Source organism: Talaromyces rugulosus, chromosome II (genome assembly GCF_013368755.1).
Source record: "Talaromyces rugulosus chromosome II, complete sequence".
In the NCBI taxonomy this organism is placed as follows: Eukaryota; Fungi; Ascomycota; class Eurotiomycetes; order Eurotiales; family Trichocomaceae; genus Talaromyces; species Talaromyces rugulosus.
The window spans coordinates 3,579,538-3,595,075 of NC_049562.1; the positions used below are offsets into that span (position 1 = coordinate 3,579,538).

The 15,538-nt window shown below is 47.4% G+C and overlaps 6 protein-coding genes across 6 annotated transcripts; 2 read left to right on the top strand and 4 right to left on the bottom strand.

Annotated features, from left to right (window-relative positions):
• Positions 1 to 219: 219 nt before the first annotated feature.
• Positions 220 to 3,279, bottom strand: TRUGW13939_03707 (uncharacterized protein; the record flags this gene model as incomplete). The annotated part of the gene is made up of 6 exons (XM_035486887.1): positions 220 to 452; positions 521 to 1,345; positions 1,403 to 1,750; positions 1,809 to 2,772; positions 2,826 to 3,136; positions 3,204 to 3,279. The coding sequence occupies 6 exons, from the start codon at positions 3,277 to 3,279 to the stop codon at positions 220 to 222; spliced, it is 2,757 nt and encodes a 918-aa protein (XP_035342780.1).
• Positions 3,280 to 3,752: 473 nt separating this feature from the next.
• Positions 3,753 to 4,651, top strand: TRUGW13939_03708 (uncharacterized protein; the record flags this gene model as incomplete). Its single annotated transcript, XM_035486888.1, has 4 exons — positions 3,753 to 3,805; positions 3,861 to 4,043; positions 4,107 to 4,462; positions 4,518 to 4,651. The coding sequence occupies 4 exons, from the start codon at positions 3,753 to 3,755 to the stop codon at positions 4,649 to 4,651; spliced, it is 726 nt and encodes a 241-aa protein (XP_035342781.1).
• A 577-nt stretch (positions 4,652 to 5,228) lies between these two features.
• On the bottom strand, positions 5,229 to 6,403 carry TRUGW13939_03709 (uncharacterized protein; the record flags this gene model as incomplete). Its single annotated transcript, XM_035486889.1, has 3 exons — positions 5,229 to 5,793; positions 5,876 to 6,177; positions 6,248 to 6,403. 3 exons carry the CDS (start codon positions 6,401 to 6,403, stop codon positions 5,229 to 5,231), a joined length of 1,023 nt encoding a protein of 340 aa, XP_035342782.1.
• Positions 6,404 to 8,747: 2,344 nt separating this feature from the next.
• Positions 8,748 to 10,159, bottom strand: TRUGW13939_03710 (uncharacterized protein; the record flags this gene model as incomplete). The annotated part of the gene is made up of 3 exons (XM_035486890.1): positions 8,748 to 8,844; positions 8,987 to 10,010; positions 10,075 to 10,159. 3 exons carry the CDS (start codon positions 10,157 to 10,159, stop codon positions 8,748 to 8,750), a joined length of 1,206 nt encoding a protein of 401 aa, XP_035342783.1.
• Positions 10,160 to 12,132: 1,973 nt separating this feature from the next.
• TRUGW13939_03711 (uncharacterized protein) lies at positions 12,133 to 14,299 on the bottom strand (the record flags this gene model as incomplete). The annotated part of the gene is made up of 3 exons (XM_035486891.1): positions 12,133 to 13,248; positions 13,303 to 14,180; positions 14,227 to 14,299. 3 exons carry the CDS (start codon positions 14,297 to 14,299, stop codon positions 12,133 to 12,135), a joined length of 2,067 nt encoding a protein of 688 aa, XP_035342784.1.
• Positions 14,300 to 14,956: 657 nt separating this feature from the next.
• On the top strand, positions 14,957 to 15,385 carry TRUGW13939_03712 (uncharacterized protein; the record flags this gene model as incomplete). The annotated part of the gene is made up of 1 exon (XM_035486892.1): positions 14,957 to 15,385. The coding sequence occupies one exon, from the start codon at positions 14,957 to 14,959 to the stop codon at positions 15,383 to 15,385; it is 429 nt and encodes a 142-aa protein (XP_035342785.1).
• Positions 15,386 to 15,538: the final 153 nt, after the last annotated feature.

A 15,538-nucleotide genomic window follows, 5' to 3' on the forward strand; every position in this document is an offset into this window, starting at 1 on the left:
TAAAAATAATGCCGGTGAAAAAAAGAAGACGAAAAGGCACGCATAGTTATCTACAAGTCTTGGGGATATAATATTTTCCCGGGTTATCATCACAACCACCCTGTGATAACAGAGAAGGTGGGGAAAACAATAAAGAAAAAAATAATTCCAAAAATGTCATTTGTTTGTTCTTGATTGGTTGGTTGGTTGGTTGGCGGGTTTTTTTGGTTTTTTTTTTCTTTAACTGACCGATGACACAATAGCCGCGGCAAATCCTTCTTCTTCAGCGCGAACAGATACCTTGGTTGTCACACCGGTGCGCGCGGAAAAGGCCATCTTGACAAGACCTGCTACGCGACCGCCAGACACAGTTTTGCCGTAGAGCTTGAGAGTGTGTGTCGTGTTGCTGAGGGCCACATCTGTGCCTTCGAGGGGCTGTAGAGAGAGGGCGTTGATGAGTTGTTCGGTGGCATCTGGAGATTGAATTGTCAGTGTGATTCTTTTTTTTTTGTTGACCTTGGAAGAGATGTATGTAACTTACCGGCAATGCTCTTGACATTACTGAGCTGGAACGTCTCGCTAGCTTCTTCTCCATTGGCGCCAGTCTGCTCCCATACATGATCAAAGCTACCAGCAAAGTTGGGAATAACGTAGTCACTGCCGCTAAGTTCCAAGTCTTCAACTTGGTATTCATCCTCATAGCCCGAGTCTTCAGGTTCACCAGTAGACGGGTCAATCTCTTTGCTGGTGAATTTGAGATTGTTGGTGAATGAGGTAGTTGGGAAAGCACTCTCTTCACTGATCTTCTTGAACGCGATGTAAACAATACCGGGCTCGTTAGCTGGCAGCTTGGGGCATGGAACAGTAAAGTCCTCCTCAAGGACTTCATCCTCATCCGATGGTGTTGCCACTACCGAGACATCCTCGAGAATTGTGTCGGGCAAAGTATTCTTGATGTTATATTGCAAAACAACATGTTCTTTAAAAATATGCTTGACGGCGGACACGACATATTCGGTTTCGCTCTCGGTGAGCTCCACAGTGCCGGATGATTTGAGAAGGGTACCGTATTCTTTGAGTTCGGGAATGCGAGCAAGTTGTTCGGCATACTTTTGGGTAGCAGCGGCGGCAGAAGCGGCACCCTCTACAGCGCCACTAACTTGAGCCTTTGATGGCCCGGTTGAAGGAGCCTTGAGGGTGGGCGTCGCAGACGTGAGTTTCTTGGTTCTTTCCTCGGCGAGTGCTTGCTCGTGAGAAACAACAGGAATAGAAGAAATGTCGAAAGCGGTGGCGAAAGTTTCCTTGTCCGTAGAAGTGACATACATGACCAACTGGTGTTCAAATGTGGACAGCGAGTACGTGGACTCTTTTCGCGATGTTAGCATAATTTAGAAAGAAAGAAAGAAAGAAAGAAAGAGCTTACCATTCTTGACAAAACGATTGGCGATTTCATCTTCCTCGCTCATCAGGCGAAGATTAAGAGCTGCACGATCACGCACTTCGTCATCTATGTCGTCCAAGCATCTGGTGAGGAGAACAGACACGCTGGCCTTGACTTCTGGGTCTGACTGGCCCACACCGAACTTGGCCAAGGCAGTGACGGCAGCTGCGCGAACCAAGGCGTTTTCGAGAACCACTCGGTTGTAGATATAACGGATATATTTGGTAGGCTGGGGGGTCTTTGGGCCTTCACTACCCAGAAGATGCAAGATTCTCACAGAAAGCTTGGTAAACTCGCAATCCTCGATGAACTCGCAGAGATGTGAAAGCGCTATATTCTGTTAGAGCATGCACGAAAAAGAGGACCGGAAAAATAAAAGAGAACTCACCATCTTCCTTGCTGCCAGGGACAAATTTGATAAGGTCGAACATGCTTTCAACAACGCTACGCTTAAACTCATAGCCACCCTCATCCCGAAGAATGCCACTGAGGAAAGTGAGCATGCTGGCTTGCTTGCTTGGGAATTTCAAGCACAGAGTCCTGATAGCCTCGACAACGGTGATCTTGAATTCATCGGTGATATCTGCCATGAAGCCCGAGATCTGTTTCATAAGACGATCCACACTGGCCTCGTTACCGGTTTTGAGCAACGTAGTAATAGCGAATGTGGCAATTGATCGGTTGGTATTGGAGATAAGAGACTCAATATCTGGGTTGCATTGATTCACGACATGGGGCTTGAACGAAGCGAAGGCGTGCAGAATCCGGATGGCGGCAAACTTGGTGATGGAGCGCGGAGAGGAAAGGAACAGCTGCAAAACGTGCACGGCTTGGGAGGCTTCGGCGTCAGTCACGTCCTTCATATCGCAAATGGCCTTGGCAGCCTCGAAGTTGACCATTTCATGCTTGTGTCGGAGCCAGCCATCAAGCATCTGCATCATTGGTTTTCTCAGGCCTGCGTCTTCCTCTGCAAGCTTAGCGGCCAGACGGACAAGTAGCACAACAGCGGCTGGACTCTTGACTGCGCCAGCTGCACCGTATTGCTGCACCATCTTGACCAAAGCCATTCTGTCGTGCGAGCGCATTTGATACAAAAGGCCAATGGCATGGTATTGGGTCATATAGTTGGCCTGCGAGATGGCATGGTTCTGGCCAGACGAGAAGCCGAGGAATCCAGTCGATGTCTTGGCCGACGAAGCGGCTTCTTGCGTCTCGCTCTGCCACCTGCGAACCACATCGCGCGCAATTGGAAGGAGGTGATACGAGGATACCAGCGCGGCGGACGACACGGAGGGAGTCTTGTCAACAATGGCGGTCTTTATTAATCGTTCAATGCCCTGGACGGTTGTAGCCTGCCATTCTTCTGTTAGACGGTCCTGGCTATATTAATATATTGAGCACGTACATCAATGATGCGGCACAATGCCCGAATCGCGTTGGCGCGATACAAGACGTCACTGCCGACAGCGGTGTCCTTCATGATAATGCTAGTTGACATAATAACATCTTCGGCTGTGTTGGCGAGCTCCTTGAGGATCAAGTACACCATCTGCCGCAACGAAGGGTCCTTATTCTGGAAAAGCTTGGAGATGCCAAAGAAGAGCGTGGTGGCCTCATTGGTCGGGAACTTCTCTCCTGTGAATAGTAGAACGGCGATTTTCGTGAGGAGCGTACGACATCTTCGAGGAGAAATTGGGGACGAATTGAATAGTCTCGCTGTATGGGTGAGTTGAGAATTAGAATAATCACACCATAGGAGAGACCAAAAAGGGCAGGGTCGTACCATCCTGGAAGACAGAGGTGCGGTCAAGCTTGATCATAGTTTGATCCGCATCCTCGTCCTTCTTCATGTAACTCATTGTGACTGGTGCCGCCTAAATTTCCAGCGACGGACGGGAGAGAGAGGGAAAAAAAGGGATATGCTTGTGTTAAATCGTGTATTGCTTGGGCGTTATTCGCGAGTGATCGTTAAAACGTGGAGAGAGGGGGGCGGTGTACAGGGCTACCGCGCCTTCATTCTTCGTCGGAAAAAAACAAGGGAGAGCAAAAAGAAGAGTCGACCTAGCGATCAAGCCGGCAATGAGGAAGCCGCTCGTTGCAAGACCGAGAGCTGGACAAATTGATTGCTTGGGAGGTGCAGGTCGATTAGTATTATTGTTGTTGTAGCTAGCGACTGGATCTCCAGGTGGCCTTCCGAGTCTCCTTGTGGGGCCAAACAGTGCAAACATGCGGCGTTCCATGCTTGCGCTTGCATGAGCCTCCTCCAGCTTAACACATTAACTCTCAAATCATTACTCTTTGCCCAATATTTTCTTTTCTTTCTCTCTTCAAAATGGATATGCCCGTGAATGTCCCCGTTGACAATCCGAATGCAGACACTGAATGGTACATGACCGCATCTATCCACTCTTTTCGAAAGACCCCTCTAACCTCCAGGCAGGAATGATATTCTTCGCAAGCACGGCGTCATCCCCGAAAAGCCACCGTCCCCCACCCCGATAATCCAAGAAGCCATTCTCGAGGCCGAGCGAAAAGCCCATGAGAACCGACTCGAAGATAAAGATCTCGACGAGCTAGACGCTCTTGAAGATGAAGAGGACGAGGAATTTCTGGAGCAATACAGGTTCGCATCTGGTTCGCGCCAAGTTGTTTATCATAGACTAAAGCATTCGCAATGTTTTTTTAGGAAGAAGCGAGTGGCAGAGATAGCAACGTTACAAAAAGCAAGCGTCTACAACCAAGTGTATCCGCTCCAAAAGACAGACTATGCCCGGGAAGTGACCGAGGCTTCATCCGATGCATTTGTATTGGTGAATCTAACGTCGATGGGGGGCAATGTCGAGTCTCGTGTCCTAAGTGAGATATGGCGACAGCTGGCCGCCAAATACGGAGATGTCAAGTTCTGTGAGATCAGAGGAGACATGTGCATAGAGGGCTATCCCGAGCGCAATACGCCTACCATTCTTGCTTATAAAGACGGAGAGATTCAAAAACAATACGTGACTCTACGCGAACTCAAGGGAGTGAGGACGAAGGTCGAGGGTTAGTTGTCAAAATTTCTGGAGACGTGATAAGTAAACTGACACTCAATTCACAGACGTGGAAAAAGTTCTTGTTGATATCGGAGCTGTCAAAGAAGGCGATCTCCGTCTCCGAAAACAAAATGATTCCGACTATAGCGACCATGAAACAAACAAGCCCGAGGACGAGGACGATGACGACTGGGATTGAAAATACTAGTCTCGTTTAAGGCTGACCAAATCCGGGAAATATCCCAGGAAAAGCCGAGGTGTATACTCGGGGAGGATAACCTCGATATTGGCACGCATGACTCAGATAATGATCTGGTTGACTCGACACATACTACATAATAGGCTCGAACAACCTGTTACTTTGTGTCATATCAATTGATACAAGCATGTCAATTGTGTTCATACATAAACAGTCGTGGAGTATTGATCACTCCCTCCTAGATTGTTTCTATCAGACTCATGCTTGCAATCCTTGACAAGCTCAAAGAACAAAAAAGAAAAGAACAAAAAGCCCATACGTAACATGTATCAAGTGAATATATACTTCGTGCTAGTGTTATGTATACCAAAAAAGTACGCCATCGCTGCAACGCAAAAAAACCCATCAATCAATTGCTGGACAATAAATCCAAAACCGTACCGTCTTCAAATGTATGTATCCCATGTCCGTATTCCCATCAATCATAGCCTTAGCAAAAAAAAACGCCCAATGTCATGTCAACAATAGGAAAGAGAGAAAAAAGTATGTGCAAGAAGAGCTACATAGCTAGACTTTGTCAAATAAGCTCATCATTCCCACAACCAACGCTCTCCTCAATTGCTTTCCTCACACATCCTTCTTCAAAGACGGGGCCCTGTCCATCACACTTTTCAAAGCCTTTTAGCCGATTACAAACGTCGCCGATATCGACAAGCCCTTGCTTAAACAGCGAATGGTCCTGTATCATATCCCAGGTGGCGCGGGCATTGAGCAGCCGCTCACCGGTTTTGTCACTGATGACGATGCGATGTGGCAGGTTGCCATCCTTGCTGCTATCGGCAATGCTTTTCTGGACATCAATGGGCGAGAACTTGAGGGGTCCAGTCGTGGTGTGATTGTCACTGTGATGACGATTGTGATGGTGATCGTTGATCTCATGAGAATCGCCGTTGTCATTGTTATTTCCGTTTTGCTTCGAACCGGTCGCCCGCAGGATCTCGTTTTCGGTCGCGATCCGGGCGAGCTCGCGCTTTAGGCGTTCGTTGTCGGCGTGCAAATCTGTCGATGTTTGTTCGAGGTCATTGAGCTTCTGCTCGAGCTCGCGCACGTGGCGCTCCTTGCGTTCGCGGAATGCCCGCTGACTGCACCCCTAACGCATTAATTCAACCGTTCGAAAAAAGAAAAAAAAAGTGTAGAAATTGATAAACAAGAGACAAAACATACGCAGCTCTGTTCTGAGCCTTGCGCCGGTTCTGAGCCGGCGTCAGAATCTCCTTCTCCTCGCTACTACTACGACCAGACTTGCGGTCTGCCAGCCCATCGTCGAAATTGTCTAGCATCGCCTGGCTCTGAGCAGCAGTTACTCCTCTGCCTCCTACTCCGACCAACTCGTCGCTGATGTCAGTCGACTTGTTCGAGTTCCGTGTAAACGACTCGGGCGGGGAGTGTGGCGGCGCGACGCCCATTCCCGGGAATGAGGAGGGGAAAGAGCCATAGTTATTATAATCAAAAGCGACCTGCTCGATCTAGAGAAGATAGAAATAAATATATGTCAGTATTGAAGAATATCAATGAAGGAGTCGAAGGGCGGCGGACCGAAGGTTGCGACACACTGCCAAACTCCTCGGGATGAGGGGTACCGGCAGGAGGCAGACCGAACAGATGATGATAAGAAGATGGTTGTTGTTGCTGTTGTTGATGTGGCTGCTGCTGCTGCTGCTGCGCCGGCGGATTGAAATATGAATAGTCCATGCCTGCTTGTTTGTCTGCCTGTCTGTCTGCAGACAATCAAAGTGTAGAACTGGGGCGAAAGGCGAAAGGGAAAACGGGGAGGTGAGATTCTAGAAGAGTTTAAGACCTCTCTCACTACCGCCACGACGGACCGGTTGAATGTTCCTTCTTATTGAATAATAATAATCAACAAGCAATAATAATAAGCACGTACCGTCGCACCCTCATGCAGTTAGCCAGCAGCCACCGGGGGGACCAGACCCGACCGGGGTCCAGAAAAACCAACCAGGGTGGGAGGGATGGAATAGTGGTGATGATTTTCAACGATCGAATGAGACGTGATGTCGGTGTAGCCGAATGAGTAAAAGGGCCAACCAATGAGAGACTGATCGAAGGAACATTGAATCCTTAATTATCCTCCGCTTAATAATAACACGTCCTCTAGTCTTATTAGCTACTATATTAATGATCGCTTTTAATGCTACCTTCAGTCCAGGAAATCGTCCGGGCCGCTGCCAATCCAAAGTATCATGGAAAAACAGAGGCACGACTAGTTTACATGAAATTGGAACAATATAATCTATGATAATATGCTATAATAAACCATGAAACACACAATAAAAAAGAAAGAAATGACCGAAAATGACATCAAGAACTGGGGCTAGAACACTTTGTTCGGCCAGCGTCCGAGGCTCGGAGCAGGAATCAAGCAAATCAACGACGTAAACTAGGTAAATTAAACCGAGACTAAGAAAGTGTCGGCCGTTTTTTGTTTTAGTCCCAGGCGCTACTATCAGCTGAAGCTTAGTTATACTACTACTTTTGCATCCTGGCAAGTAATAAGAAGAAGAATAAGCCTCTCCCGGACTACTGATCAAGTACGTACGTATGGTTTCTAATGCAGGATCTGAGATCGTCCCGTAATAGCGGTGACTCGAGACAACGCCACAACACATCATACACAGAACTTACTCAATAATAGTACATATGCAAGGACATGCCTGCGTTGAGACAGTCAAAGCTTGAGATGCGTCTTGGGGGCCAAGACAGCAATTTTCCAAGCATCTCGGTGAAGCACGCCCTACCAACTACAAGTCTACGGCCAGGGGAATGAAGATCTTCGAATGAAAAGACCAGGTAAAAGAACTACCGGTTGTTTGGGAAAGTCTGTATTCGGATAAGCTGCTAGAGGGAAGGGCGGAGAGGGAGATGCGGTGAAGAACAGGGCCCTGGCGTGCCGCTGTTCAGCTCCTACAAGCCCTTTCTATACCCAGAGGATTTAGGATAGGCAAGATCATAAAAAGAGCAAAAGAAAACATATTTCAGCAGTAAAAACAGCACGCTCGACGTGACACCACCCCGGAAGCGACCCTAGCCATTTCCGTCGCCAGATACCATTGAAGATGAGAAAGAAAGAAAAAAGGCCGAAGCCTGGACAACAACACCTTTGGCCTCTGAGAAGATCAAAGCACATCGACTCCTGTAAACATGCTCAACAAAGTCTTCCATCAGCCGAAACGAGCCATTGCCGTTGCTAGTCAGCCCTTCCCCCATCGGACGCGTCTCTCACTTCACTCATTCCGTCCCCTTGACCATCAATTTCACGTCGAGATAATAAATAATAACCAAGTCATAGCAAATACCAATCAACAAACATGTCAAAGCCGAAATAAAAGAGAGAGGAGAAATCACTAGGTGGGATGAGAGGGGCGGGGGAAAAACAGTCAACAGGTAACAATGCAGCATAGAAATAAATAAATAAAAAGGAAAGATTGGGACCTCGGTACGACAGTGTTGGTGACATCCAAATGTAGGCGTGCGTCAATCACTCAAGACGGAGGAACCCAGCAAAGTCTCGATATCCTAGACATCCCCGACCGTTCATGGAAAGAAACAGTAGGTAAATCCCATGTGCTTCAGAAGAGCAGAAACTAGTCGAGGGAGAGCGGTAGAGGATAGAGCCATAATAGTCCTGTTTCGAGAGAGAAAAAAATCACGGCAAGTAAAAAGAGGCAGGTGTCACAGCTGGTGCTCCGAGAAGAATGCGAGCACAAGATGCAAGTCACACTTCAACCGGATCGATGCTGAGAGCGCCAATTTGAATAACCGGAGAAACAGGTAGACATCTTTAAATATACGAAAACGGGGGGGAGAGTGAAGGAAATTTCCACGTCAAAAGATGTCGAAACACACGAAACTAGGAGAAGGATTCGAAGCGCAGATTGCATAAGAGAACTTGAATGCTGCCCATGAGGAGAGAAAATTGAAGGTCTGTCGCTTGTCGTCGTTCTGCTTGATTCTGGGAGACCAAAGGCCAGCAAACAGCATTTCCGGGTTAGGAAAAGTGCCATGCTACAATGAAAAATCAATACCATTGGGCTCCAGTACCATCGTCCCGCTTCGAACGGTGACCGGCAGATCCATAAGCACCTGCAGCAACACCCTTTGAAGCAGAACGAAGCCTAACGCCGGAGACTATGAGATTAGTCAGAGTCTTGAATTCAAGAATTTTTCCCCCACTGCCGTCACTCAATCCAGCAAACGCACAGAGGAAAGAGAAAAAAAAGGGGGCCCCTACACGGAACCTAGATAGCAAGTACTCACATCCTGTCACTTCCTCCAACAGCTCGGTTGGTATCGGGGGTGTCGAGACCGCCACGCTCCATGACTTTGCGGCGCTGGCTGGAAATGGCGCCGGGTTTGGGGGCAGCGGCCTGGTTGGGCAGAGCAGCGGGAGCCGGTGCTCGGCGCTGTTGGTCTTCGGCATCCTTGTCCTTCTTGGGGTTGGCGGCGTCGACGATCATGGCAGCGTTTTTCTGGTATTTGTAGACGGTCCAGTCGAAGACATAGTCGTACTGGAACGACTCGCGGACAAAGAGGTCGCGGAAAATCTTGCGCAGATAGGAGTAGTCCGGCTTGTCGTCGAAACGTAGAGAGCGAGTGTAGTTCAAGTAAATGGCAAACTCATTCGGGAAACCGCGGCACAAAACCTCGGTGGGGGTCGTCATCTTCTTCTCCATGATGCGGTCGTACTTTTGCTTCTTGGTAGCGGCTTTGAGACCTTGCCAGGGAAGGGAACCACGGCAAAAGTAGAGCATGACATAGCCCAGAGACTCCATGTCGTCGCGGCGAGACTGCTCAACGCCGAGATGGGTGTTGATACTGGCATAACGGGCAGTGCCAGTCAAGTTCTTGTTCTCACGGTAGGGGATGTGGAAGTGAGTCTTGGGGTCACGGTACTTCTTGGCCAGACCAAAGTCAATGACGTTCACCTGGTTTCCACGCTTGCCAATGCCCATGAGGAAGTTGTCGGGCTTGATGTCTCGGTGGATGAACGACTTGGCGTGGATGTATTCGATGCGGGAGATCAGCTGGTCGGCCAGGAGCAGGACGGTCTTGAGGGAGAACTTTCGGTTGCAGAAGTTGAACAGGTCTTCCAGACTGGGGCCGAGAAGGTCGATGACCATGGCATTGTAGTCACATTCGGTGCCGAACCAGCGCACGAAGGGGATGCCCACACCGCCGGCTAGGGACTTGTAGACACGGGCTTCATATTCGAGCTGGGGGTGCTTGGCCTTGACGCTCTCCAGCTTAATAGCGATCTCTTCTCCAGAGATGATGTTGGTGCCTGCAGGATTAGTGATTAGTTTTTTGTGGCTAAAAAGAGATCCGGCGAGACAAAATATGCGTACCCAAGTAGATGTCACCAAAACTACCGCTTCCAATCTTGCGACCAATACGGTACTTGTTACCGACCCGCAAATCCATGGTCGTCATCTTGGCTGTAAGGCGGTGAGAATGATTCTGTTGCAGGAGAAAGAGTCGGTCAGCAACAAGAGGGAGGTGAGAAAACAAGTGCAAAAGCACAGGAGGGTAAAAAAAAAAAAAAGGAAGAAGAAGAAGAATCGAGAGTTGCAGTCAATAAAAGGGAAGAGGATGAGACAAGGGTGGAGAGTGTGGAGAGTGGGAAGAAGAAGAAAGGACTGTGGTGTGTGTTTGAGGCAAGGTTGACAAGACGACCCGATCTCAGCCTTAGATCGGGCGCCTGCCTTGGCTTGGCGGGACATTGTTCCCCCCTCAAGGCTCGCGTCACGCGGTCGGTCTGGACACGGCGAATGCCCGAGGGGATGGGAATTGCGTGCACATTTGCAGACATAGACGTCTTGCAAAGAACGCGAGGTTCAAAAAAACAATATCACGATAAAACGTACCTGTGTGGTGGGCAGAGGGGGGATGAGCAGGAATGTCGGGCTTGGTGGTTGGCCGGAGCGTCGGACAGCGGCGGGTTTAGGCTAGGTCACCAAGGGAGAGGGCGTGGCTGAAAAGAAATTCGAAGCGGTCGATATAGAGACCAGAGGGACCCAAAGGCAACGGGCCTTGATGTCCACAGGATCGGATCGTGTGGCGAGAGCGAGAGAGGCAGAGGGAGCAGAGAGAAGAGAAAGAGAAGGGAGAGCGAGAGCGAGAGAGGGAAAGTGAGGAGGCAGAGAAAGAGCGGGCACTAGGACCAGACGGGGCTTGGCGCTCAGTAGTCGGTGAACAACAATACCATCATGATTCATCTAAGAATAGCCTTGCATACTGGATGGATGCATTTTCCACGCCGGGGATTTATCCGGGAAAATATGATTCTTTTCCATCTTTTGATTTTTTTTACTCTATCTCCGTCATTGCCTTTTTGGGGGGGACCTTTTCTTTTTTTTTTTTTTTCGTCTGTTTTGTCTACTCTTATTATTCAACCAGGATTTATAAAAAAAAAACATACACAAAAATCGCGCATCCCATTCGAGGCTGGGCTGCAATAATACTCCATTCATCCAGGCTTGCCGCCGCCGCCGCTTTGTCCAGCCTCGGCCTATTAAATCTACGTAAGCATGCATGCATGGATAAATATCCATGCATGGCGACTGGAGATAATAATATTTGTTTTTGCCTGTACGACATTGAATGTTTCCTTTTTGACATCATTGGTACAACATGAAACCGTATATAGTACCCGAGGAGTGCAATGTTCTATAAATAGATACTATAAAAAAACGAATAATTTCATCACTGCAAATTTACAGCTTTCGTCTCGAGAACAGGTGCTCCCCAACCGTTTATTTCTATTTTCAATGACGGTTGCTTTCTCGCCTAGATCATTAATAAGGTCCTGATTATAGAATATCTCTATCCTTTGTATTCACAGTTAGGGTCTAATTATAAAGCTTATAACAGCTTGGTTTATTTATTATTATAGAGGTGATAAGTAAACACCTAGCCTATCTTTGGACATAGTGTGATTTAGTCAATAATCTAGAAATTGTGTAGGGGCGGTTTATTACCTGTTATTGGTTCGCGTAGCTTATCCTAAAGTACTGTGTTAAAAATAATACCTTTCTGTGACGATACGGAATCTCCCACTTTTAAATTAAACCTTTTCTAGTAGATACGAGCACTACTACTTTGCAGGTTGCAGCGTCCTTCTTTCCTGATTCCATACGTAACTCGTCGACAATTGTCTCAGCTTCCTGCTATAATACACCTGCAAACATGATTTTGCTACGATAGGGAATCAGGGGCTGAGATCAGCAACGACCACAGTGTCTAGCGTCTAGATTATAGCGTACTATGCCAGGAACCAGACAAGGAGAATACAAAAGTGAAAAGTAAGAGATGCACTAAAAGTTTATATATACCTGGTGCGAGGCACCGCTAACCCGAATTAGTTAATATTAGGCACAATTGATACTTTGAGACTTTGACATCAGTCAGAAAGCCCAATCGCCTCCCAAATCCGTATTAACCAAACTGTCAAAGAATATCCTATCACTTTCCTCAAATAGCCACTCGCCGGTATCATGACCACTACTCTGAATGCCTGGCGCCTCCGGAAGTTGAAAATGTGCACCAGAAAACTGTAAAATAGTAGTATCGTCTCTAGAACTACTCTCCTCATTCTCAACCGTTTCCGAGGGTGGTTGTCTTGTACGATGGGACATTAAACTCGGAGCACTATCCATTCTCGTTATGGATGAAGAAGATATGGTGGATGGGAAAGCAGTGGTTTGGCACGCATTTGCCCCGAGGACCCTCTCGCCTTCCAGTGGTTGCACGGCACCACTACTTGCAATTTTGATAATCCCAAAGAACGGTATCTCAAGACGCAGCTTTCCAGAAAGGGTTCCGTGAAGGAATTGCTGCAGTGTGCGAATCACTGAAATGCTCTGAGTATCAACGGCCATCCCGGCGCCATGCTGCTTGAGTCTTTCGAAATTTTGAATGACCGTCTCTACAAGCTGAGAATCCTCGTACCGTTCTTGTAAGACAGCCTGGTTCGTATTTTTTTGGGCTCCCAGGAGCCCCAGGAGGAGAGTGGTCGCTGCTGTAAAAGCTTCAAATTCGAGCAGGTTGGAAAAAAGGAGAGTAATATGGCTCTCACGAATGGAAATCCACCTCTTAATTAGGTTTCGACTGGCGTTCAAGCAAGAGACGTGCGAATGTTCATATCGTCGGTCAGTCGCCGCGCGGAGCATGAACGGGAGGTGCACCAGTGTTTCCAGCTCGAAATGCCAGATTTGGCACATCACTCGCTCAAATTCAATGGATGATTTTTTGGTGCGGTCCGTCGGGATGCTGGTAGGTATATCCCACCAGGCTGGCGGCATTTCCTCTGAGAGGGAATCAAGCAGTTCTCCAATTCGCTGAGTGGTGGAGAAGGAATGAGTAAAATCTTCTTGGTTGCGAGAAAGTATGAGGCCAGATATATGGTATAACTGCATGTGATAATGATCCTCCTGTGAAAGCCAGGTGGCTTTGTCGTCAAAAGGCAAGGCCGCTGAGACTGTACCTGATGGTACGCCGAGTAAGGTAGAGAGGTAGCGTTCCTATTTAGTTTGAGCTTAATTATATGCAGAGAATGAGGTGGATAGTTCACTTACTCCTCTGGAAACCTGGTACCATAAATGAAGCCGTTTTGTCTCCATCACATCCAGCGTTTCCTGAGACGTCTTGAACGGCTTTCGGTGCAGACCTAGAAGCTGGGATATCGTAATGGCCTTTCGAAACGCAAGCCATGATCTTCGAAGATTTCCAGCATTGACTTCGTATATTCCCTGAAGTGCAAGGCATTCAACACCTTCAATACTTCCAGTTACCTCGTCATCAGAAAGGACGTTTTGGTCGAGAAAGTTAATAATACTACTCATCATTTCTCGAAGTGGTACGGTAGTTTGGAGTTGGCGCATGTCGGTTCCAGGTGAGAGCTGTTGAATGCAGATTGAAATACAGAGAAGTAGTCTCGTGATACCCATCAGATGTCCGGTTGAGACGGTGGTGATTTTAAATAACCCTTGACTGTCACTCTCAATATGGTCCGGTAGATGCGGCATCATATGTTGCTGGATAAGCCACCATCCATGACTCGAAGCGAACAAAAAGTCTACATCGGCTTGACAAGGTAACATCTTAATCAGTTGTCGACGTAGAATCTCAACCTTTCCAGTTGCAGGGCCAACTTCAGCATGCCCTCCAAAACCAGTAGGTAGTGATGCGAACAGAGGCTGCGACTCGTTTGTCGTTGCCGGAATAGATGAAGGAGTCAAGCCACCTCCAACTTGATTCGAAGAAATCCTATCTGTCAATGTCTCTAGTAATGACTCTACTCTTGCTATACGGCGAGCCAACGCCGAGTCCTCAACATGGTGTTGTGGATCATCATCCACATACTCTTGACTGACACACGCAGTGCTCCTTTCTAGACAACCAGTGCAAATAGAGAGATCTGGAGAGGGAATACACTTGATCTTTCTCCGTTTACCTGCTTATTGTCAGTCCCGCGATTCGTTATAGAGGCGGGTGCTTACACTCCCAACAGCTCTTCGTTCCCTTGCGGACTCTTTTCCGCCGATTTTCCGTGGCCACTGAGCTATTCAGCATGTCGACGAAATATTTAGATTGTGCGTATTTGCTGAGTATTCAGTTTCGGGGGAGTACGGGCCATTTCCATGTTCTCATTTGAGCTAAACCGTGTTCGGCCGAGTTCGGCCGTACCCCATTGATGAACTATATAATTTGGTGCTATGGACTGTAGAGGAGAATTACCTGCTAGTGGTCGTGTTTTTTTTTTATACAAAAAAGAAACAATCTAGCCATAAGTTGTTATGTATGTACACCAGCTAGTACAAATCAGAAAAGTCTATAAGCTTGTTGAAGTTTACTACATGTAGTATTTCAACATAGTATAAAATATTAATTGATCACTAAATTTTAGGCCAATCCGTACTTCTTCCCGTGTGTTTTGCTCTTCACAGAAAAGCCATATCGGAATCCTTCTATTCCGGGGTTTGATTCTTTTGATAGCGTTGTTCAGTCGGCGGAAATACGGTGTAAGTGATAATCGGCCGAACACATCCAAAATCAATGCGGAGAAGCGGCGGAGTAAGACCATGTTTATATACCAGACTATATGAACCATTTCTTATAAAAATTCGGCTTCTCTACTCGACATTTGTAACAAACCTCCAACGAAGATATTAAAAACCTGTTTACTTCTACGATCGAACAATCACCGCGGAAAGCAAACGCAAAGTCATCATGGGCCTTACACAAGATACTTCCAGTATTACCGCCGCTGCAGAGGCTCACATGTCCTCCTATTCGGCCGTCCTAACCTCGAACGACTTCAAAACATCCGCCGAACGGGGTGCTAAAATGGCCACCTACTACCTCCCAACCATCTCCTTCTTTATGGACGGAACCATTATGGAACTAGCCGGTCAATCGAATTACGCGTCTCTAATTTCTGGGACTTTGGACAAACTGGAAGGTCTCCCTGGAGTAAAAGGACACAGGGTTGAGGCTATAAGCGAAAACAGTGCAATTATATGGCTCTTTCTGGAGGTGAATGGGTTGGAAACGTCCAACGTCTATTTCTTTAGAAGGATGGAGGATACAACTGAAGGGTTCGAGGGTGGTATTTTTGACGGGGAGACGTGGGTGTTGAAGCAGCTGGCGAAACAGTAGATTGGCTTTCTCATGATACTCTTTAGAGATGTGATTCACGCCAGTCCATTATACGTCAAAATATTCTGTTACTTAGTATCTAGAGCTTCTATGACAAACTTCTTTTCAACCTCAACAACGACCGTGGGCTTGCAACTGTTAGGTTATAACTCT